The 23,904-nt window shown below is 59.3% G+C and overlaps 1 protein-coding gene across 6 annotated transcripts in view; it reads right to left on the reverse strand.

Annotated features, from left to right (window-relative positions):
* Positions 1-23,904, reverse strand: part of CROCC (ciliary rootlet coiled-coil, rootletin) — a 45,894-nt gene that overhangs the window by 16,590 nt on the left and 5,400 nt on the right. For 5 of the 6 annotated variants that reach the window (XR_013448367.1, XM_036066988.2, XM_036066986.2 and 2 more), the window contains 20 exons: positions 23,430-23,574; positions 22,051-22,205; positions 17,162-17,347; positions 16,981-17,064; positions 16,846-16,907; positions 16,588-16,753; positions 15,907-16,013; positions 13,043-13,267; positions 12,465-12,561; positions 11,719-11,802; positions 11,055-11,288; positions 10,112-10,311; positions 7,742-7,924; positions 6,771-6,915; positions 5,947-6,093; positions 5,339-5,569; positions 4,422-4,615; positions 4,018-4,145; positions 2,703-2,872; positions 924-1,103 (listed from right to left, as the gene is read on the reverse strand). Coding sequence is in view for 5 of the 6 variants with exons in the window: in XM_036066986.2 (XP_035922879.2) it covers positions 924-1,103; positions 2,703-2,872; positions 4,018-4,145; positions 4,422-4,615; positions 5,339-5,569; positions 5,947-6,093; positions 6,771-6,915; positions 7,742-7,924; positions 10,112-10,311; positions 11,055-11,288; positions 11,719-11,802; positions 12,465-12,561; positions 13,043-13,267; positions 15,907-16,013; positions 16,588-16,753; positions 16,846-16,907; positions 16,981-17,064; positions 17,162-17,347; positions 22,051-22,205; positions 23,430-23,574 (3,123 nt within the window). In the remaining variant the exon portion in view is untranslated. The remainder of the gene's footprint in view (positions 1-923; positions 1,104-2,702; positions 2,873-4,017; positions 4,146-4,421; positions 4,616-5,338; positions 5,570-5,946; positions 6,094-6,770; positions 6,916-7,741; positions 7,925-10,111; positions 10,312-11,054; positions 11,289-11,718; positions 11,803-12,464; positions 12,562-13,042; positions 13,268-15,906; positions 16,014-16,587; positions 16,754-16,845; positions 16,908-16,980; positions 17,065-17,161; positions 17,348-22,050; positions 22,206-23,429; positions 23,575-23,904) is intronic. The other variant, XM_036066985.2, reaches the window with a different exon arrangement.

Below are 23,904 nucleotides of genomic sequence, written 5' to 3' on the forward strand. Positions count from 1 at the left end.
CACTGGGGGGCTCGGTACCTTGTCTGGGTCACCGCAGATGGACCCGGGGCAGCAGCGCAGACTCACCCCTTCTATGGCCCCAGAAATGACTCACCCCCTCTGTAGCCCCAGAAAAGGGCACAAGAGCCATAACAGTAAGTCTGGACATGGACACAACTTAGAAATCTCACTAACTTGGGGTGCCTGGGTGGCTCAACTGTTAAGCGTCTGCCTTCAGTTCAGGTCATGATCCCAGAGTCCTGGGATCAAGCCCCGCATCGGGCTCCCTGCTCTGCGGGGGGCCTGCTTCTCCCTCTCCCACTCCCCCTGCTTGTGTTCCTGCTCTCGCTAACTCTCTCTCTGTCAAATAAATAAATAAAATCTTTAAAAAAAAAAAAAAGAAAAAGAAATCTCACTAACTTGCCACAACAATCCTTGTCCTTCATTACTCCCCTTTTACAGATGAGGAAACGGACTCAAGAGGTGAAGTGAGTTGCTCAGGGGGCCACGGCTAATGAGGAGATGGACGCAGTCCAGCCTGACTCCATGACGTTATGGGAAAGTCAGGAGTTAGCTCTCTTAAGGAGAGTCCGCTGATACATGTGGGCATCACGGGGACTGCTCAGAAGGCAGTCCTGGGGGCACCCTGGCCAGCTCACAGTGGCAGGAGGGATGGCGGACTGTGGGTCCGCTTTCCTGGACCCGACGCTCACGGTGTCACGAATGCGATGCCACTCGGTCAGTTCCCACCATACACCAGGCATGGCTCGCTGAACATGGGTCTCAGCAACGCTTCACACACGCCCCTTGGGCCCCCCCCATCCTGCAGGTGAGGACACTGAGACCCAGAGAGGGACTCCTAGCTGCTGGGTGGCTGAGCAGGGACCAGCCCCAGAACAGGGGCCCCTCAGGCAGCAGCGGAGGCCGCACCAGGGCTCACAAACCTGCTGCTTCTCGCTCTCGGCCAGGAGGAGGCCCTCATCCCGCTCCTGCTGCAGCGCGGCGATCTCTTCACTCAGCTCTTCCTTCTCGGCCTCCAGCCGTGCCAGCAGCTCTTCCCGCTCCCGCTGCAGCTGACTCTGCAGCTGGGCCCGCGAGGCCTCCAGCTCCCGCCAGGCTGCCTCCTGCGGGCCAGGCCCGGGCACGAGTGACCCACGAGGTTGGGCCCAGGCGGCCCCTCACCTGCCTCCGGACGGCAAGAGCCGCCTGTAGCCCAGACCCCGAGGGGCAGGGCAGCTGACCGGGTAACTACAAGGTGGGGTGAGTGATTGGGGCTGTGACGGGGACACGCCAGGGCTGTGCAAGCCCCAGGGAGTGGCAGCCGCCTGGCCCGGGGGTCAGAGAACATTTTCCGACGGAGAGACAGGCAGCAGTCAGCCAGGTCAAGAGAGAAAAGAAACAGAACCCCAGGCCCAGAGTCCAGCCCCAGAGATGGCCTGGAGGATAGAGAGAACCTGACGCACTGTATTTAAGGGCCCCGGAGCTTCGACTACGAGGGGACATGGTGAGCAAAGGAACCAAAGTCACAGGCAACAGCCAGGCCAAACCAGGCCCTGTGGGCTGTAGGGACGGCTCGGCTGATTCTGAGAACAGTCAGGGCATCAGAGAGCCTCAAGTCAGGGTGACAAGGAGTAAGCCGAATTTGGGACTAAGGAGTTGTTCAAAGCTATGGAATGGGGATAGAGGCTTGGGTAGAGAGGAGCTGGGTGGGCTGCGAGGGATGAAGGGGGCCTGGGGACGGCAAAATAGCTGGACAGAAGAGTACAGATTTGGTGACATGAAGAGGCCAAGTCAGAAGGTGCAGGAGGGGTTAGAGAGGACACGGGAGTTTGGCTCCCTGGGGGCGGGGGTAGGTGGGTAGGTAGAACCCACAGGGAAAGAAAGGCCCCCTCGGGGTCCCAGGCAGGTACCTGGCCCTACACTAGGCCTTAGCAACTTTGTGAAAAGTAGGCACAAGGGCTCCTTCTTCGAAGGCTTTGCTGCCACCTGCTGGAGAAGTGAGATACTACCTACCTAAATCCAAGAAGACTACATGGGGGACGTGGCCCTCCACTAGCCATAAAGGACAGCCTGAACCTCTGTCGGAGGCAGCCCTGCCCAACATGGGTGACTCGGGTGCCCTGCCCTGAGGCCTGCTCTGGACTGTATCTCAGTGCCATAATAATAGTGGAGCACTTATGAAGTGCCAGTCATTATGCCAAACCCTTTATACGGATTATCTCACCTCATCCTCACAATACTCTATAGTATCATCGTCCCCATTGTAACAGACGGGGAAATGAAGGCCCTTTAGGTAAAACCAGGACGTGGCCAAGATCAGGTCCAAAGCCAGGCACTGAAATTCTAGAACCAGTGTTCTTAGATAGCTCTGTTGTCTTCTAGTAACCTGGCTCTATGCCTTTCCAGAGCGGTCTTTCATATGCAGACAGCACTTCTTAGCAAATGAAAATGCTTTCCTACTATACGTTAGGTCAGCATTTCCCAAATGTGGCTGTGGATCCCCTGCATCAGGATCACCAGGGCTGAACCAGATTTGGGGCCTGGGAAACTGCACGTCTGATAAAGCATACCCAGTGGATTCTCTCAGCTGCCCTTAGGGGAACAGAGATGAAGTTCCATTTCACAGATTTGGAGACTGACACGGAGTGAGAAGGATGAGTGCTCTGAGGTCACAGAGGAGACACTGGTTCAGAGCCCTGCCTGCCCCAACCAGCTGCCCGAACCTTCTCTCGCTGGAGTTGTTGCAAATCCTCCTCGTGGGCCGCCCGCTGCTCCCGCAGAGAGGCCTGGGCCTCCTGCTCAGCCTGCACCAGCTTCTGGGCCATCAGCTCCTTGTCCAGAGCTGCCTTCTCCTCTGCAGTTGTCATCTGTTGCCGTAGGCCCGCCAGCTCCCCTGCACAGGAGGGACGGGAGGAGGGGACAGGCTTGGGTCAGAACCTCCCCATGGGCCAGCAGACTCAAACCACATGAGCCATGTGGGCAAAATCCCAGAGGGGAGAGGGCCCACCTGGGATCTAGGCTGAGTTCCCTTGGAGAAGCTTCTTGCCCTCCCTACGCCTTTTTCCCCATCTACCACATGATTCCATTGGCCCTGTCCCCCTCCCTATCTAGCTGGAATGGCATCAAAGGAATGAAATAACATGAGGAAGACCCCCTCAATGGGGAGGTTAGCAAAATATAACCACCCCCATTATGGATTGAGTGCTTACGAGGGGTCAGACTCTTGGCTGAGCACGTGAGAGATCTGCTCTCACTGGAGCTTCAGGATAACACACAGATAGCTTACCTCGTGCCCAATCTACGGAGGAGGAAATGGAGGCCCAGAGGAGACAGGTAATTCCCCAAAGCTGCACCGCTTTCCATAAAGCATCTCTTCTACTGACTGATTGCTATAAACATGCTCGGTGGGCTGTCAGCACTAATGGACGTCACCATGGGGAAGCTGCACCCCACCGTGGACAATCTAAAAACTATCTCCTGGGTCGGAAGCCCGCCAGAGACTCTTTCAGCATTTCCCTTCCTGGTTCTGTCTGGCTCAGGTAGATGTGGACGGGAAAGTTAATTTTCATGGCCCAAGTAGATGCCTAGTCCATGCTTGTTGAGCAAGAGGAACCCCTGAGTTCAGACACTGGGCGGGGAACGTGGAGGGCAGCAGGGCTGGGAGTGTGGAGCTGAGAGTCCATGGCTCTGCAGAGAACTCAGACCTCTCTAAGTGCCCTGGTGACGAGAAATAGCCACCTCTGGCTGCCAGGCCCTGTGCCAAGGTCTTCACGTGCTTTTCTCGCCTCATCCTGGCAACAGCCTTAGAAAGTGAGCGTTATAACCTCTAACTGTCAGATGAAGAACTGGTGGCCCAGAGAGGGAAGGGGCTTCCCCGAGAAAGCTCGGAGCTAAGTGGCAGCAGCAGGATCAGAACTCAGGCCAGCCAGACTCCAAAGCCAGTGCTCGCAACTTCCGGAGACCCCAGGACCCGACAGGTTACGGCCTGGGCTAGAGCCTGGCATTCCCCACCCCCAGCCCAGGCCCCCCCCCACATACCAGTCAGGGCTTCCTTGGCCAGCAGCAGGGCCTGCCCGTCGGCTTCCAGTTGCTCTCGGCGGGCCTCGAGCTGCACCAGCTGCCGCTGCACCTCGAACAGGCTGCTCTCCAGGGCTTCCTTCTCCAGGCTGCAGCACACACGACCCCTGAGGCCTTGGGACTCAGCCTCCCGGGGTCCCAGGAAACTGTGACTCTCAGGGCGCGGCCAGCCGTGGGCCAAGTGCCAGCCTACCTGCTCAGCCAGGCCCACGCTCCCTGGGGAAGCCGGGGCCCTAGCTAGGACATGCTGGCCAGCCTGGTTCCTAAGTAACTGTCCCCGTGGACCAATGCCAGGGTGTGGCTGGTCACAGTGTGGCCCCGGGCAGACCCCCCAGGGTGGGCTGGGCAGAGCCCAAGGGCCTTACCGTAAGCGAGAGGCCTCCTCCGACAGGGTCCGGCCTTCTCGCTCTGCTGCCGCCAGCTGCACCGCCAAGCCGGCCCGCTCCTTGGCCAGCGCCTCCTTCTCCCGGGCTGCCCGCTCCAGCGCCTCGGCCTGCCACTGCGTCTCCCTCCGGGCCCGCTCCAGCTCCTGTTCCCTCCCGCTCAGCTGCCGGGACAGCTGGACCCGGCCCGGGCACTGTGAGCACCACTCCCCGAATCTCCCAGCTGCTCACCAAGCAGCACCCTAGCCCCGAGCCAGGCCGGCGGGAGACCTGGGGTCAAGCTCAGGTTCTGCCCGGATGTGCTATGCGTGCTTGGGGCAAATCACAGCCTCTCTGGGCCTGCAACGTACACGCGTACAAAAATAGGTAAGCGTCCTCACGCAGTCTGCGGAGTAACTTTCTGGAGGAGCTGAATATACAAAACAGACTCGGAGTGGAGACCTGGAGCCCTGCTCCCTGTGCCCCACGGCCCATCCCCTAGAGCCCCTTCCCAGGAGCCTGGGCCCTCCAGCACAGACGCTGTATAAAGGTCCCTGGATCCCTAAAGGCCTAAGGTGCCTTCCAGCTATGTTCTAAAAAGGCTAAGACTCCAATTCAAAAATTCTCTATCTGGGATCATATCGTGAATTTTTACTGTGTGGTGAGTGCTCCACCTACCAAGCGCTTACACGGTGTACTCTTCAGAACAATCCTTTGTGATAAGAACTCTTAGCCCCGTGTTACAGAGGGGGCAACTGAGGCATCGGGAGGTTGGGTAGCTTGCCCAAGGCTCCCAGCTAGCAAAGGGAGGAATCAGGCTCCTAGGCCTGGGAGTTAGGCCAGGACGGGATGCAGGGGGCCGGGGGCCTGAAAGCCCCTCCCACCTGCTCCCCCCCCACCCCCCGGGCCCAGACACCCACCTGGGTCAGCTGCTCCTGCAGCCGGCAGCGCTCCTGGCGCAGCGTGGGAAGCTGGTGCTCCAGGGCCTCCCGGGCCTGCTCTGCCACCCGCAGGGAGCCCTCCAGGCCCTGCTGCTCCACCTCCTGCTCCAGCCGCAGCTGCTCCAGCCGCTCCTGCTCCTCCCGCGCCAAGGAGGCCTCCTGTTCCACCTGCCGCTGCCGGCCCAGCAGCGCTGCCTTCTCCTCTTCTAGCTGCGGCGGCCAGGTGGAAGCAGAGGGAGCGGGTCGGCCCAGCCCCTCCACCTGCGGAAGGGGGCCCCACCCCTGACCAAGGATGCGCCCCCTCCTCTCCACCCAGCCACGCATCACAGCCAGCCCAGGGCAGGCCCCCTGGGGGTAAGGGTGGTCCCTCGGGCGTGTGGACACTGAGAAGGGGGCGGTAGAGAGGAGGGCCCGTGGATCTTCTTTCTCTCGGACACAGATGGAGTCAGAACGGAACAACAGAGACAGAAAGAGGGGCAGCGGCCAGGACAGGTACAGGGCTAGAGGGGTACAGGGAGGTAAGCCCTGACGCAAGGGGTGGGGAATAAGGGGGGCGAGGCAGGGGGGCCCGCCGGCACCCGGCATACCTGGGCGACAAGGCGGTTCAGACCCAGCTTGTCCTGCGCGAGGCTCTCGTTGAGGGCGCTCAGCTTGGACAAGGAGTCCCGCAGAGAGGCCTCCTCTGCTCTCAGCTTGGTCACCGAGAGCTCGAGCTCCACGCGGCCGGCCTCCGCCTGTGGGGCCAGGGCGGCCAGGGAGGGGCAGAAGGGAGAGACAGAGAAAGAGGAGAGCCGGAGAGAGGCAGGAACAGACGCACAGAGACACGGAGAAGGTGGAGAGATGGAGGCAGGAGCGTGGGGAGAAAGGAGAGGCAGAGAGATGGGCCCCTCCGAGATGGTGGGGTGGGGGGCGAGAGAAGACACAACGTGAGACAGAAAACCAGTGCGGAAGGCCTGCTGCCTCCGAAGCTACTCAAAAGAAGCCGCACACGGCAGAGCTGTGCGGGAGCAGGTGAAGCCCAGCTCGTGCAGGGCAGGGGCAGGGTCAGAGGGTCCCGCGGAGTGGGGTCTGGGGGGGGGGGGGGGGCACTGCTCGGGGCCGAGACTACAGGGGTGGGGCAGGCACCCGTCAAGGATGGCGCCCCCAGCTCTCACAGTCCCCAGGACCAGAGATGGGACAGGATGACCTGAACGACAGCCACTGCCCCAGGAGCATCCGGAAAGGCAAGGACAGGACCTCTAACAGAGGTCAGGTCACTGATGGCTGGGGTCAGAGGTCAGCCTGTGGTCCAGGCAGAAGGGACGGAGGGTCAGAGACCAACCTGACGCAGGGGTCAGTCTGCGGCCAGAGTGAGAAGGCCCGGGGCCTAGGGGAGAGGGAGGTCTGTGGGTGTGCAGCGCCCGGGGCCCACCTTGGTCAGCGCGTCAGCCACCTCGGCCTTCTCGGCCTGTAGCATGTCCTGCTGCAGCGTGGCACAGCTCAGGGCCTCCCTCACCTCCACCAGCTCCTTCGCCAGCCCTGAGCGCTTCACCTCCAGCCGCTCTAGCTGTCTGTGGCTGCGGGACAGAGGGTGTGGGCCTGGCCTGAGACAGGAGCCCTGGAGGCCAGAGCCTCACTCACAAGAACAGCCAAGCCCTCCGTTTTGGGCTCTGTGACTCTGGGCCTCCGTTTTCACATCTGCAAAATGGGGTAACAGCTGCCTCACGAAGTAGTTATAAGGATACATGACCTACTGAACATGAAGTGCTTAATACAGTGCCTGACGTACCTCCCCAACAGCTGCAGGAACATGACGACTACCCACTAGCACAGCGTACTAAACGCCACCGTGACTTACGCCTCAGACGAGAAAGTAGTGCAGCGGTTAAGAGGTTAACTCTGAAGGCAAAATGCTGGGTTCAAATCCCGGCTCTTCTAACTAGCTGTGTGACCTTGGTCAAATTACACGACCCTTCTGTGCCTCAGTTTCACCATCCACAAAATGGGGATAGTGACAGGTCCTACATCACAGAGTTACCATGACGGCTGAACAAGAGAATGTCAGTGCTTAAAATGGCATTGGCACTTGGTAATATTATCATCAATACTATTACTGTGGCTTTCCATTTAAAAAATAATATGAATATTACTACTGTCATTTTAATTTTTATCGTTGTCACCACCCACACTCCTACCTCATAGCAGTCCTCTGATCCCAGGGGCGTGACTCTACCTCCCTGGTTTCCTGAAATGGGGCTGGTTGGAAGACCCTACCTCAGAGCAGTGCCGTGAAGATTCTTCAAGATGGTGGGAGGCGTGGGTCCTCCGTGGCCCCCAGGGCTACTGTCAGGAGCCCCAAGGTCCATTTCAGCGGCCGTGGCAGGGAGACCAGAAGCCACTCACCTGCGCTCCAGCTCCCGGCGAGTCTGCGCGCAGTCCTGCACCCTGTCCTCCCGTTCCTCCTCCAGCTGGTCCCTCTGGTGCCTCAGCTCCTCGTGGGCCGCCTGCAGCTTCTCCCGCTCCTGCCGCAGCTCCTCGGCCTGCTGCTGGGCCGCCTGCAGGCTGCAGGCCAGGCCATCCTTCTCCCTGCAGGACGAGAGGAGGGGGCGCTGAAGGGGATGCTGGGGCTGCTCTCCCCAGGGAAGAAGGCCATGCTGCTGTCCTAACCAGAGCCACATCCTCCGACCTCTAAGGCACCTGCCTCCAGGGAGCCTTCCCTGCCTCCTCCCACGGGTGACTCACTTCCTCCACATCTCCCTGGAGCCGACTCTCCCCAGGGGAGGACACCCAGCTTTCCTTCTCCCCCAGCCCACCCGCTCGGAGGCCTAGTGGGATGGACGGAGGCCCTGGCATTATTTCCAACCATCCCACCAGGTCCAAGAGGCCAGGCTAAGCTCCTGGGACACGCAGGAGATGCCCCTACAGCACCCCGAGCCCCTCAATTCTGGAAGACAGAGCTGGGTGTGCCCAGATGCCACACTTCCTGCCGCACAGGCCAGCAGCACGTGGGAGCCGGCAGGGGAGGGAGGGGGCAGCAACTGGAGATTTTCAGAGTGCTGCCTTCTCCCCCAGTTCCAGCAGTCACAGCAAAGGGGGGAGGGGAATGTGTCTGTCACCCCTCCTTCCGAGCCAGCTGGGCCTGATCGCTGGCATCGCCTCCACGGCCCCACCTCTTACTCGAAGTGGCAGCCCGAATGTGTACTAGACGCCAAGGCCGACAGGAGGTGGGAAAAACCATACAACACAACATTAAGTAAAAACAGCACAATGCATCGGGGTGCCTGGGCAGCTCAGTCAGTGAAGCGTCTGCCTTCGGCTCAGGTCATGATCTCAGGGTCCTGGGATGGAGCCCCGCATCGGGCTCCCTGCTCAGCAGGAAGCCTGCTTCTCCCTCTGCCTCTCCCCCTGCTCGCACTCGCTCTCTCTCTCAAATAGATAAATAAAATCTTTTTAAAAAAATAGCACAACGCAAAATAAGGCGTTCACTGTGTACACAACTACCCTTCTCCCAAGGCATGGGAAGCTCTGGTTTTGCTGTCAGAAGGACCTGAATTCCAATTCCTACCCCCCCCCCGCCACCCTGCTGTGTCAGCTCGGACAAGTGTCTCAAGCTCGGGACAGTCCCAGCTCCGAACTGGGTGAGTTTGACGGGCAGACTAATTACGATAATGCCCGTGGAGTACCTGGCACTGAGCCTGGCCCGTGGCAGGTGTCCGAGAAGCGTCCTCTGCCTCACTGTCAGCAAGCGCGACGGGAGGCAGAACCAGCGAGTTAACAGGGGCTAGGCTATGACAAGATCCCGCCTTTTTATTTCCCCTTTGTTTTTCGAAGTTTTTATTCTGCGGTTACATTTATGAAGAGAAACAACAAACAACAACAACAACACAACAAAAATAGCCAGGCAGTTAAGAGTAGATAATCTCTTAGCACTGTCAGTAGAACTCTCTGAGACGAGAGAAATGCTCTACAGCTCTTTGTGGCTACCAAGCACTTAAAATGTGGCGAGGATAGAAGAACCATGAGAGACAATGGACTCTGAAAAACAAACTGAGGGTTCTAGAGGGGAGGGGGTTGGGAGGATGGGTTAGCCTGGTGATGGGTATTGAGGAGGGCACGTTCTGCATGGAGCACTGGGTGTTATGCACAAACAATGAATCATGGAACACTATATCTAAAACTAATGATGTAATGTATGGGGATTAACATAACAATAAAAAAAATTAAAAAAAAAATGTGGCGAGGACAACTGAAGGACTGAACTTTTACTTTTTAAAATGATTCATTAGGGGCGCCTGGGTGGCTCAGTTGGTTAAGCATCTGCCTTCGGCTCAGGTCATGGTCCCAGGGTCCTGGGATCAAGCCCCGCATCGGGCTCCCTGCTTCTCCCTCTCCCTCTGCCTCCCGGCTTGTGCTCTCACTCTCTCTCTGTCAAATAAATAAATAAAATCTTTAAAAAAAAAAGATTAATTGATTTAAATATTTTATTTACGTATTTATTAGTGAGCACGAGCAGAGGGAGGGGCAAAGGGAAAAGCAGACTCCCCGTGAAGCAGGGAGCCCCACACGGGGCTCGATCCCAGGACCCCGGGATCATGACCTGAGCAGAAGGCAGATGCTTAACTGACTGAGCCACCCAGGCACCCGGATGATGCTTAATTAATCTAAATTTTAACAGACATACATGGCCAGTGATGACCACATTAGTGCAATCCACATGCCTACAGGCTCGGGCTGGCATTAGATCCAGGCCCCCACCTCTGACCTCTCAGGCACCTGCTCAGAAGGTCGATGGTGCTCCGCAGACGCTGGGCCTCGCGCTGGGCATCCTCATGAGCCTGGGTGGCCCCGCTGGTCTCGTCCCGCAGACGCTGCAGCTGCTCCTCCAGGCTGCGGCGCTCACCCTCGCTGTCACTGAGCTGCTTCCGCAGGGCGCCCAGGAGGTCCTGGCTGGCCTCATAGCGCCCACGCATGTCCTGCGGCATGGGAACCACTGAGTCCAGAGGAGCCCCAGGAAGCTCCCAGAGCGCCCCCTACTCTCTGCTCATTCCAGAGAGGTACACCAGCCTACTCAGCAGCCTAGGCCTGCGGCAGGAGAGGGGGGCTAAGGCCACCAGACTAGGTTTCCACTCCCATTCACTGTGCCCCTACCGCCCTTCTGAGCGCTCTGCCAGGGCTCGGAGCCTCCACGTCCTTGGCCACTCCGACCTAAGCCCCAGATAAACCACCAAGCACACTCTGTCCTCTCGTGGATTCTGACTATCCCAGGGCTCCCAGGCTCCTCCCCTTTGCATCCGGGTTCTGACTCTCCTCCAGACCCCTCGCTGCCCCTAGTTCCCCAGCTTCTCTCATCCTAGATTGATTCTTCCCCCCAGGCCTTTTCCCGGGGGTCCTGGCTCTGTCTGTCCCGCAATCTCCTCACTTTCTGTACCAGGATTCTAGCTCCGCCCCAGGCTCCTCCAGCCCCAGGCTCCGCCGCCAGCTGCCCAAGCACCTCCCACTCTGGGCTCAGATCTGCCTCCTCGCTCTCAGCCACTTCCATGGGTCCTCACTCAGTTGCTCTTTCTCAGGGCTCTGGCCCGCTCCGAAATGGCTCACGCCCGGGCTCCTCCCCCGGAACCCGGGCTCCACCCCCACGACACAGGCCCCGCCCCGAGGGGCCCAAAGCGGCTCGCCGGGACTCTGGCGCCGCCCTGGAGGGCGCTGGGGCCCCTCCTACCTGGACCTGCAGCTGACGCCTGTGCAGGGCCGAGTGGATCAGGGCGAGCGTGGAGGAGTCGGAGCAGGCGGGGGATGGGCCTCGGCGCGGGGATCGGCCGCGGCCGGGCGAGGAGCGCCGCGGCGGGGAGGGGGTCCGGGGGCCCGAGAGCCCCCGCAGGCTGCCGTCCGATGCGTCCGCCGTGCGCTCGGAGCCGCTTAGCTGGACACCGCTCTCCATGTCCGACAGGACGGCCTGAGGTGGGGTGGGGAGGCCACTGAGGAGGGGGCCGCGGGTCAGCTGGGCCAAGAAGCCCAGGCGAGGCAGTGGGGTCGCGGGGGCCACGTGTCCGGCTTCCTCGCCCACTCCGCAGCACATTCTAAGCTCCCTTCCTACAGGTCTTCCCCATGATTCCGCCTCCCCGGGCTCACAGCCCTCAGCACGCCGGCCGGGGAAGTCTCCCATGTATTACCAAGACAGGATCGGGCGGTTCTCACAGATGGGCCTGGAACGGGCAGCCTCCCCTCTCAGACCGGGGCTCCCCTCCGGGCAGAGGTCAGGCTCAGCTAGTAGGGGTGTCCAACAGCAGTAGCCTGGGTCCCCAGGGCCCCCAACCACTTGCAGAGGGGTGGTGCTCCCAGCCTGCCTGGCCCCGCCCTGCGCAGGGCTCCCTCCCACCTCACACCTGTGCCAGGTCCCTCAGGGTCTGCTGCAGCCCCTCTCCGTCCTCTGTCTCCAGGGCCGCCTGCTCCTGGAGCCGCAGGGATTCCTGGAGTGATGTTGGGGAGACAAAGAGACGGTGGTCAGGGTCTCCGCCCTAGCGGGAAACTCCACCTTCACCTCCCTGCCTTATGGGCCCTGCCCATCAGGTGGCCTCTAAAGCCATGCCCAGAGGCCCCGCCCCTTGGCAGACCCCATAGCAGCCCCAGTGCCCTCACGGAACAGACCAGGCCCAGAGAAGTGCAGTGTCACTACACAGATCACACAGACTATTGGAGGAGAGCCACAGAACCCAGGCCAGGCCCCACACAGAAGGATGACCAGCCCCAGCAGCACCCTGAAGGGTGTCCCTCTCAAGGGGCAGGCAGCTGAGCTCCAAGAGAAGGAGCCCTGGGCTAGCAGGGCACAGGCATCTGCCCAAGCCCCAGCTTATTGGCTCTGAGACTCTGGACAAGTATTTCCCCTTGGGCCTCAGCTTCCTCATCTGTGTAACGGGAATCATGCTACAGGGCTGCTGAGAGGATGAAATAGGATAAAGGAGGTGAACGTACTTAGCACTAAGCCTGGCACCACGAGGTGCTCAATGAATGAGGGCTGAAACTGAGTCTCCATGGGATGCTAAGGGTGGCCCAAGCAAACACGGCCCTCATCCACGGATCTGCTCTGACTCCCGATCCCGCCCTCCACATCTCAGGGGCAGCTGCATCTCACCAGGGCCTCGAGCTTCTCGGTCAGGGCCTTGTTGACCCGATCCTTCTCCAGATTCTGGTTCTGAAGGCGCTCCACTGTCAGGGCCAGCTCTGTTACTCTGGAGGAAGGGCAGTAACAGAGGTGAAGGGGAGCACCCCCATCTTCTCCTCAAACCCACCAGCTGTGTCCTTCATGCTTTCCCAAGCCTCAGGGAGGGACCCTAGCATCCACGTCCCTGGCTGTGTGACCTTGAGCAAGTCACTCCTCTCTGGACCTCAGACTGCTCGTCTGTAAAAGGAGAATGAGGTTGCCACTTGCTTTACCTCATGGGAAGGCACTCTGGGACTCACCCAGGTCTCAGGAGCTAGGAGCATAAGCTCTAGCATCAGCGGGTTAAACTGCTCATTAATGTGCCCTGGATAAGAGGCTCCCGAACCTCAGTCTCCCCCTCTGTCACACAGGGTGTCGAGGCAGACTGGCTGAATTCACACAGCGGGGAAGGGCGCATCCCCAGTGAACAGACACTCGTTCCTCCCTGAATCCCCAGATGCGCTCTCTACAGGGAAGCCTGCTTCCTGTGCTGCCTACCAGGCACCCACCTGGCACTGAGATTGGCCTTGTCCACGTTGCTCTGCACCTGCAGCTGGGCCAGGTCCTTCTCCTGGAGCACCCTGTCCCGCAGCTGCTCCTCTAGCAGTGCCTGCTTCTCCAGGGCCGCCTCGGCCCGGCTCTCAGCCAGCCGCAGGCCGGTGCTCAGCCCCAGGTCTGCCTCCTGGATGGCTCTTGAGGTCCGGGCCAGCTCCCCTCCCAAGTGCAGCAGGTCCCTGGTGGAGAGAGCACCAGATAGGCATGGGATGGGGGCAGGCTCCCAAGTATAAGTTAAAACTATCCCAGGATGCTATAGTGGGATGTCGCTATCAGATTGGCAAAAAAAAGAGAGTAGTCACATAACACACACTGTAGGTGAGACCATAGGGAAACAGGCCCTCCCCGACACGGGTGGCATGAGGGTAAGTGCGTGTAACCACAAGAGCACAAGCAGGGGGAGGGGCAAAGGGAGAGGGAGACGCAGGCTCCCCACTGAGCAGGGAGCCCGATGCGGGGCTCCATCCCAGGACCCCGGGATCATGACCTGAGCGAAGGCAGATGCTTAACCAACTGAGCCACCCAGGCGCCCCAAAAGAGGGCTACTATTACATAAATGTGGTATATCCATTCAATGGAATACTCTACAGCCAAGAAAAATGGGGAAGCTGTTCAGAGTGTGATATGGAGCTACCTCCCAGTTCTAACTATTAGGTGAAGACAGCATCTTCAAGAAGAACACAAAGACGAAATTCCACCAAGAGTATGGAGCAAAGGGGGTGGGGGAGGGAGAGAAAGAAAGAGACACAGAGAGAGAGAGAGTGTGTGTGTGTGTGTGTGTGTGTCATCTGCTGTATTTGCTTGTATAAAATAAGCCTGGAAGGTCATGTAGGAAACTGGTTATACCGCTTGCCTCCAAGAGGGGAGGGAAGTGTCTGGGCCAGAAATGGGGAGGGGGGAAACTTATCACTCTACACCCTTTTGAAATTTGAACCGTGTGAATATGTGAGTTATTCAAAGTAAAATGTTAAATTTTTAATTTTTTTTAAGATTTATTTATTTATTTGAGAGAGGGAGAGAGTTGGGGGAGGGGCAGAGAGAATCCCAAGCAGACTCCACACCAAGCATGGAGCCCAACACAGGGCTTGATCTCACAACCCTGAGATCATGACCTGAGCCAAAACCAAGAGCTGGACACTTAACTCAGCCACCCAGGGGCCCCATACCTCAATGAAGCTTTAAAAAAATTAATCTTAAAATGAAAATAAGTAAAGGAGTACCTGAAACCCAAACCTGAATCTGATCAAGAATTAAATCCGGGGGCGCCTGGGTGGCTCAGTTCGTTAAGCATCTGCCTTCGGCTCAGGTCATGATCTTCGGGTCCTGGGATCGAGCCCTGCACTGGGCTCCCTGCTCAGCAGGGAGCCTGCTTCTCCTTCTCCCTCTCCTCCTCCCTGCTCGTGCTCTCTCTCGTTATCTCTCTCTCTCTCAAATAAATAAATAAAATCTTTAAAAAAAAAATTAAATCTAACATCCAATTTACAGGAAATACAGGGGACAAAGGTGTTAAACACCACCTCAGAGTCCAGACTGTGGGAATCTCTTAGGACAACAGTATCAGTTTCCTTTTTTAAAATTATTTATTTATTTATTTATTTGAGAGAGTGAGAGAGAGCGAGCAAGCAAGCACAAGAGGAGGGAGAGGGAGAAGCAGACTCCCCGCCAAGCAGGGAGGACGACATGGGGCTGGATCCCAGGACGGCGGGATCATGACCTGAGCCAAAGGCAGACGCCTAACTGACTGAGCCACCCAGGCACCCCCAACTGTCCCAGTTTCCTAAACAAATAAATGAAAAGACTTAAAACACAAGTCAGCCAATTACATTTGGTGAGCATCTATGGGTCCTAATTCAAATAAATTATAAAGACAAGAAGGGACCCATCTGTGACACTGATCAGTCAACTGGAAATCGGGATACTGAATATCCAATGACTTTTTTTTTTTAAACAAAGTTTTAATGCAGAAAAAGAAAGGAATTGATCTGCCTGCCTCAGCTCTCCCCACAGCCTCACCTGCTCAAAGATCAAGCAGGACCACGTTCCCCTGCTGATGTGGGCCTTTGAGGCTCTCCCAGCCTGACTGCCCTTCCCCTGCCTTTTGCTTCAGCCCCACTGACTATCATGTCCTCCTACCTCCAAGCCTTTGCTCCCACTCTTCCCTCTGCCTGGAGCACCCCTGGCTCTGCTGGTTAAAATCTTACCCAGCCCTTGAGGTCAGTGTGCACATTCCACCTCCTCTATGAAGTGTTTCTCTGACCTCCCCAACCCTCCCATCCTTCTGAGACTCTGGGATATTCTCTGTTCTATTTCCATGTCACTCACCACTCACTTCCTCAGTCTAGAATTTTGGGAGTCCATATCTTTTCATCCCTAGAGCTTGTGAGGTCCTGTAGGAGAAGCTGAATATTCTAGTGGATTAAAAGCAGGAGCTATAAATCCTGACTCGGCCACTTAGTTACTGCTGTGTGACCTTGGGAAGGTCACTCTGCCTCTCTGAGCCTCAGTGCCCTCATCTGTAAAAGGGGGATTATTATAGTTCCTACCTCACAGGGACACTGTAGATATCAGAAGAAATAAAATGGCCAAAGAGCCTAGCTCAGAGTAAACACCTAGTAAATGCTGACTGCCATGATGGTGGTAGGAGTTCACTATTACTAGTTGTTTCTGCATCTCCACAGAGCCTGGCACACAGTAGGTGTGTTGGGTTGTACTGAAGTTACAACTGAGTTGAGCTGAATTCAACTTAAAAAACGGGGCTATCTCCCAGCTGCTGCGGCGTCTCCCCAGGCCGTCCCTACGCCAGCCGGGCCTCACTCACCTCTGGGTGGACATCTTCACCTCGCTGACCAGCCGACGGACCCCCACAACCTGCCTCCAGAGGAGGAGCAGGCGGCTGTGCTCGTTGCTGAAGTAGGTGTTGAAGGACTGGAGGGAAGGCGGGCGGAGTGAGGGCCGGCCCCGCCCCCGCCCGCCCCGCCTCCTCCCAGCCCCGCCTCCTCCCCCAACTCCGACGGGAGGGTCCCGGGAGGCCCGGCGGCCCAGCGAGTGGGTCTTCCTCTGGGCCAGTGCCCGGCCAGCGCCCAGGGGAAGGGCGGGAGCTGTCCCGCTCAGGCTCTCGAGCCTCCTTCCCGCACAGGGAACTGGGTTGCAATGCCTCGGCCCGCTGCGGCTGCAAGAGGCAGTGCAAAGCTCAGAAAGTGCTGGAGACCCAGGTTTGCATCCTAGCTCTCTGCAGCATCACTGCATCACCGCGGGCAGGTTACTTAACTTCTCTTTAAAATGAGCGTGACGGCACCTACCACAGTTATGATGAGGAGCACAGGAGAAAATGCACGCCAGGCACGCGGTATGGGCTAAGCAAGGCCAGCTATTATCCTCTCCTAAAGGGCTCACCGGCCAGCACAGCCTCCCTCTCCTGACCCCCCCACCCCCGGTCCTACCCCTCGGGTCAGGCTGGGCCCCTGAGGCCCCACTGGCCTCCCAGCACCCCCATGCCCACCTCCTCCTCACGCCTCCACGCCGCCTCCCGCTGCTCCAGCTCCTTACGGCAGCGTGTCCAGTCGGTAGTCACCTTGCGCACGTCCTCACTCAGAGCCTGGTTGGCCGAGCTCGCCTGGTCCAGCTGCTCTCGGAGCATGGCATTCACCTGGGCCAGGCTGGCACTCCTGGGGGGTGCAGAAGGGACCGGTGGGCACACGGCAGGAGAGGACAGCCCTGCCAGCCCTGCCAGCCCTGTGCCCTCCCGGCCGCGCCCCACCTCTGCTGCTCCTCCTCCAGGCGGACAAGGGCGCTCTCCAGGTCGCCGCTGCGCTTGGTGTCCTGGCGGGGAAAAGGGGGCATCAGCCTGGGCAAGCAGAGGGAAGGGCCTGCCTTGCCCCACCACGGCACCCACCCTCAGCCGCTGCTGCTCCAGCTCTGTGGATCTCTCTACCAGCTCCTGCTCCAGCTCCGAGCACTTCTTCTTGTACTGGAGGGTCTGCGGATGGGTGCGGAGTGGAAGATTAGCCCCAGGGGAGGGGGGCAGGGCACAGCGAGCACACGGGGGGACGGGAGCAGGAGTGGGTGGCCCTGACCTTGGCCTGCAGCCGCTGCACCAGCTGGGCCTGCCGCTGCTGGCCTTCCTGGTAGGCCTGCAGCTTGCGCCGGTAGGAGGCCTGCTCCTCCTGCAGCTGCCTCCGCAGCTCCACGCTCTGCCGTACCAGCCCCCTGGGCTCGGGCGTTTCCAGCTCCCCAGACTCCAGCCGCACAGCCTGCTCCAGCTGCAGGGAAGGTCCCTGGGTGAGAGGCCCGGGCCTCCCGGGAAGGCAGGCACAGAACTCTACAGAGGATGCCCGGCTGGGCCCGGACCCACAATGCCTTGCAGGCATACATGGGCAAGCCCAGGGTGTAAAGCACGCGTGCACAGGGTAATGCGGCTGTGCATGGACACAGGCTGAGCATGCATGGACACACAGACAAAGCACGGGTGGACACATGCAGGTGGGCCACGAACATGTGCATGCAAAACACAAAGCCGCACGGGGTTGCGGGGGGAGGGGAACCTTACAGGCCCTCCGTGCACTTGCGTGCGGGCACCATGAGCCTCTCCGCCAAACACCTAACCCAGCTGTGGTTGATTATTAGCAACATGCCTATGTCTCCCCATCCCCACCCGAGGTGAGCTCAGGAAAACCTAGATTTTTGTTCTCCATTGTATCTTAGACCCAGGAGAGTGGCAGTGGCATGTTTGTTGAATCATGAATTAATCGCATGAGCACATATGAATACATTCAAACAGAGGCAAAAATGTACGCATGCATATCTGAGCTTGGAGACACGCACACACAATAAGGCACAGTGGCAGTCTCAAACATTCCCGGGGTGACACAGATGAACGCCCCGCCCCCACTCCCCACATCCACAGCGCTCTGTAAGAGGCACACGCTCTAACGGAGGGCGCGCTTATACGGAGAGCTGCCGTCAGCGCCCTGCTCCACCCCCAGGAGCCTGGCAGCCCCTTCGTTATCAGACCCCGTGAGCACAGGCTGGACGCCCGCATGCCTGTGTCGTCATCATCTGTTGCTCTGGCTGAGTCTCCTAACCCCTCAGGCACCTGCTGGTCCCAGGGGGCCCTTCAGTCTCCTTGAGCTGTTGGGGAAAGGAGGAGGGAGCAGGCAGCTGAGGATGAGCAGGACTGACAGAGGAGTGACAGTGCCCAGGGAGAACCAAGGGGAAGATAGCCCAGCCTGGCTGATCCCGCCCCAGGCCCACACTCCCCATCCACCTCCCCAGTGCCTGGCCTGCTAGCCCGTGCACGCCATTCACATGCCCCCCCACACCAGGTCCCAGGGAAGCCAACAGCAAGGGCCACTGCTCTCACCCTGGCTAAATAACGGGACCGGGCCAGGCCAGCCCTCCAGGCCTCCGTTCACCCAGGATGCCCGCGAGCCCTCCGACGAGCCACCGACCATGCTGACAACCTGCTCTCTACCCACCTCACCCCATGCGCTGGGGTCAGTACCAGAGCGGGGCGGCAGTGGCCACCGGGGTGCCACCCATAAAGAGGGGCCAGTGGGGAATGCTTGAGGGCTTCTGCCTAGAAGGGAGGCTGCAGGCTCGTGATCAGTGTCTACACGGAGTCTACCTAAGTCAGGTGGCAGGACCGTGTCTCCATCCGAGCGGGCGGCACTGAGATCCCGGGTGTTGTGCAGCGACGCAGGCTCGCCTCACTGGCTGTGGCTGGGCTGTGTTTTGTCATTTGTCTCCATGTGGGACCCTGTGTGTCTTTGTGTCTAGGCCTTCCCAGGGACCTCCGTGAGTGCCCATGTGTTCATGTGTTTGCTTTGTTTTTTAAAGATTTTATTTATTTATTTGAGAGAGCAATACAGAGATAGTGAGAGAGAGCACAAGCGGGGAGAGGGAGAAGCAGGCTTCCCGCGGAGCAGGGAGCAGGGAGCCCGATGCGGGGCTCGATCCCAGGACCCCGGGATCATGACCTGAGCCGAAGGCAGAGGCTTAACGACTGAGCCCCCCAGGCGCCCCTGTTCATGTGTTCTTATGTCTGCGTGCAGACCTGTAAGTGGGCAGGGCTGGGGAGAGTGTCTGGGCTCCACGTGCGTCTGCAGCGTGCGTCTCAGCCACTCTCTGCAATGTGCAGGCATGCAGCATACCTCTGTCTGGCTGTGTGTGTCCCCGAGTCTGCAGGATGGGGTAGCTCGGTGGTGTGGCTGTGCGTCTGGGCAGTATGTGCTGTGAATGGGGGGGGGGGGACTGTGTGGCGTCTGGCTGTGGGGGGGACTTATGCTGTGTCTGCTCCATGAATCGGAGTGTATCACTATGGGGGACTTGTGTTTCCATGTGACATCTGTGTGTGTCCGGGTGGGGTCTGATCGGGGCCCCTGCTCTGTGTGCTTTGCACATCTGTGTGAAGCAGGTGCTATTTGCTGCTGTGATTTAGGGGGGTTCAGGCAGTCGTTGGGTGCCCTACAGGCTTCCGCAGTGCTCACAGCCAGGCCTGGGCCTCTCCCGGCCACACCTTGCCCCTTTGCACAAACTTCTCCCCTCACAAAACACCCTTTCAGTTTAACTTGTAATTCAAAAGGGAAAGAGGCGGGTCACCAAGCTGAGGATGAAAGAAGTTTACTGTCTCCCCTAGCAACCGCTGCCCTACTACCCGCCATTCATTCACTCGGTCCAGGTTGCCATGGACACTGGGGGAGCCCAGGGGGTCTGGCCTGTGGAGCCCAGGGGGCGTGGCCTGCCTTCCTTCCCTTCCCATTCCCAGCTGCCTCGCCCAACACCTGCTCCTCAGGGACAGGAAGATGGGGGGCCTGGGTTCTCCTTCTGACCTGGGAGGTGGCCACGGGGAGCCCCCGCCTCAGTTTCCCTACATGCAGTCAACAGGACACAGATCCTGACCTCTCCTCCACTTCTTTTTCCCAGGGATGCCGTGGGGTTGCAAGGGTCAGAACAACCTCACTGATGGGTCTCCAAACAGCCCACATGTAACACTTATGGCCACGCGGGCCGGCCCTGCCACCTGCACCATGGGAACAAGTGGGCAGCAGGGACAGAGTGTCACAGGACCACAGAGCCCTGTGGCCTTAACCCAGCCTTAACCCAGCTCCACCACTGACCTTGGGGCTTATCAAGCCCTGCTCTGGGCCTGCTTCCCCATCTGTAATAAGGTGATCTCCAGGCTCTGATGTTCTCCGGGAGCCCACGCCCCAGGACAGGCCTGGAGGTCACTCTCATCCAAACCGTGCCTGCAGGCGGGGGGCCTCACTCACACCACCTCACACCGAGAAAAGTGAAACACCCGGCTCCCTCTACATGCTATTCAGGGGCCACCCCAGCCACATGAGGGAATCTTCTAGACTAATGCAGCAACCCCCCCCACCCAACCAGCCTTGGCCTGCTGCAGCCCTAGCCTCAGCAGCTGTGTCTTAGCAGAAAAGAAACCTGCCACCTCCCACCTCTCGTTCTCTTCCCCCGCCAGCTGGGCAGGGGCCGCGCCAGCTTCACTGTCAGTCAGAAGCTGGCATTTAAGAGACAGCCCCCGGGGGCCTGGCACTGTGCCAGTGGCCAAAAGATGAGAGGGGGCTAAACTGGAGGAGGGCTGGCTCAAGTCCCCGTCACCCCCAACAACAGGAGATTCGGGCCAGCCCACTCTCCATACCTCCTGCAAACCTGGGAAAACTAGCTCTGCACTGTCCCCAGCACTAGGGGCACCCCAGGCCCCCCGCGCTGCTCCTCTGCAAGTCTCAACAAGTCGGGGGCCTATCCAGGCGAGCCAATGGCAGGACAATAGCACACCCCGCAACCACCCACATAGATGCATGCCCCTCTTCCCCACCGAGAAGGCAAGCCCCTGCGGGACAGGCCCAGCCCAGGGATCCTCGGCTAACCTGGCTCTGCCTAGCGCACGGGAGGCTCTGGGCCAGCTTCCAGCTCTGGGCTTCAGTCTCCCATTTGTTACATCCAGAGGCTCAGGTCCGAGGTCCTTCCAGCTTTCCAACTGCCCCCCCTGGAACTCCCAGCACACCCAGAAAACAAAACGGCAATGCACAGCCCTGGGCTGGGGGTCGAGAGCCTGAGCCTTCACAAGCCTCCACCGGCTGTGTGACCCCAAGCCCGGTGCCGTCCCTCTCGGAGCCTGCTATCCCCTCTGTTAAATGAGCATCATGATGGTCTCAACCTTGGAGCAGCAAATGTGACGCAGGGAGCAAGCGCCGGGCCCATAGGAAGGCCTCAATCAACAGCAGTTACTGGGATGACTGTTACCACCCACACATCTCCCATCTAGACACTCCCTCCCTCGGGCAACTCTCTCACCAACTGCCAGCCACCATCCACTCCCTAGCGTCCCCTCACAAGCCTGGAGCCCCAAAGGAGACAGTGCAGTCCTGGCCCAGGCCCTGGGGTCCCCACAAGCCTGCAGCACAGGTGCTCGGGGAGTGTGAGTCCTGTCTGGCCTTGGGGGCTGGCCTGGCTTCTCCCTCCTTCCTTGGCGAGGCCTCACCCCCGTGGGGAGTGGCTGCAGGTCTGCGGCTGCCCGTGTCTACTCCAGCCTGCCTGCCTCAGTGTCCGGCCGCCGCTGGCCGGACCCCAAGACCCACATACACGGGAGCACAGAGAGATGGCCAGACACTCGAGGGGTGGCAGGGGCCTCTAAGGGTCTTACTCTCTGTCCCCACCCCAAGCAGGCGTGGGACAGATAGGAGTGAAATACCCTGGTGAGAGGCACTTTATTCCGTCAGCTCGTTGACTCCTCCCAAGCCCACATCATATTAGCATGCCCGCGACAGAAAACAGACTGGGAGGGCACAGTGTTTTGCTCAAGGCCACTCACGCCGGCAGGGCCACGGTCGGCACCCAGGCCAGCCTGACGGCGGGCCCACCTTCAGCCCAGTGCCCGGGCCCGGCCCGGCTGTCTCCCGGCCCTCGCCTCAGGGGAGCACCCTGGCCCTGAGGCAGCACCCACCCTCTCGCTGACCGCGTTGTACTTGATGGCCAGCTCATCACGCTCCGCACGGCTCTGGGCCAACAGGTCCTCCACGCGGGACAGCTCCTGCTGCAGCAGCTGGTTTTCCTCCTGCAGTGACAGCATGGACGCCATCTCTGTGGCCGGCAGCGGGGCTGGAGAGGGACAGCAGACACGAGGTTGGCTCCCCCCGGGGTGCAGGGGGCATCCTCCCACAACATCCATCACCGGAGGCGGGAAGGGGGCCCGGGCCCCTGAGCGGGGACGCAGCAGCAGAGCACACACAGAGCTGAAGAACAGGGGTGTGTGGGGGGGCTAGGGGGGCTGGGGGCAGAGAGATGGGCCTGGAGCTAGACTCAGAGTGGACACAACCACAGCGGAAGGGTGGCCCCAGCAGGCCCAGAACGTGCGGGAAGGAGGCTCGGTCTAGGAGGCAGGGACTAGACCTGAGTTCTAGCTCCTTCGTTCTCCAACTGTTACTCGTCTCTGGGCCTCAGTTTTGCTGATCTGGAAATGAGTGGAACGGGTAACGAGACCCGACCAGGAGAGCAGGGAGGCCTCACTTAACATGTAACTTCTGAAGCCAGGGCTTAAGATAGTATGGGTCAGGTTGGGAGGAGAAGGAGGAAGAGGAAGAGGGAGGAGGAAGAGGAGGAGGGGAAAAAAGGCCAAAGGGAGAAGTAGAAGTGTCCCCCCGTCCTGTGGGCTCCCCTCCCATCCCAGGACAACTGGACACACACCACAGGCCTCTAGGCTCTTCCAGCCTGAGGTGAGGGTTCTCTAAGTCTCTCGCTGCCTGGGGCTCCTAGGGGCCCCAACATCCCTGGTCCTCCCAAGGAGGTTGAGCTTGGACAAGGACTGTGGCCAGAGCACCAGAAACACCACGAAGGAGAGGTACAAATACACCAGCTGTGACGGAGGACACCCTTCCCAGACTCTCAAACCGCATATGAGGCTGTGGATGCCACCCACCAGGAGGAACAGGGGCCCATCAGCCTCTCTGCCCGGGCAGGGAATGGTCAGTACCACCCCTCGGACTTCTGCAAAGTGCTGAGCTAAACTGAGCTGCCCTCCCCCTGTAATCTCCGGTTCAGGCAGCTCACACTGTCCCTGGGAGAGAATGTGGTGTCTGGGTCTAAGTCTTTGCTGTGGGCTGCCAAACGGGGTGCTCATCCCCACTGTCTAGCAGCACCACATGGGGAACAACTCTGAGCAAATATACCTCTGAGCCTTCATTTCCTCATCTGTAAAATGGGTCCCTCCATCACAGGGTTGTGCCTGCCTCACGGTGAGTCACTATTGCCACTGACCGCGGGAAAGGGGGATAAGAGGAGGGGTGAGGCGCGGGCAGTGTCTGGAAGGTGAAAGAAGAGTAGCACCTTGGCTCTCAGGCTGGGAGAGGTTGCGGGTAATAATCTCTCTGATGCGGGCAGGCAGGCGAGCGGTCCTGGGAAGGTCCTGGGCTGGGTCCTGCACGCTCAGGCCCTTCTCCTGGCCTGCTCTCAGGACGCTGCTCTCCAGGGCCTGGGGGAAGGGCGGGGGGAGAGAGGCTCTGAAGGGGACCTGGGACCCTGGGCTCCCCTGCGTGGGAGAGGAACAAAGTCCTGCGGCCCAAGATGTGGGTGCCCAGGAGACCCTCAGGAAATGCCAAACGGAGGGAAGCCTGGGAGTTAGAATGGCAAACAGCCCCACGGGAAGGCTCTCTGTGTGCCCCCTGCCCCAGGAAGGAGGCCCCACCAAGGGCCAGAGAAGTGAACCAAACCGCATGGCCCACTCACAAACCCCATCTGGGCAGCACAGTGTCGGGGGCTCCAGTCCAGCTCCAGCCCTACATGGATGGGGATTCCACTGCGC

This window comes from Halichoerus grypus, chromosome 5 (assembly GCF_964656455.1).
Source record: "Halichoerus grypus chromosome 5, mHalGry1.hap1.1, whole genome shotgun sequence".
Lineage (NCBI taxonomy): Eukaryota > Metazoa > Chordata > Mammalia > Carnivora > Phocidae > Halichoerus > Halichoerus grypus.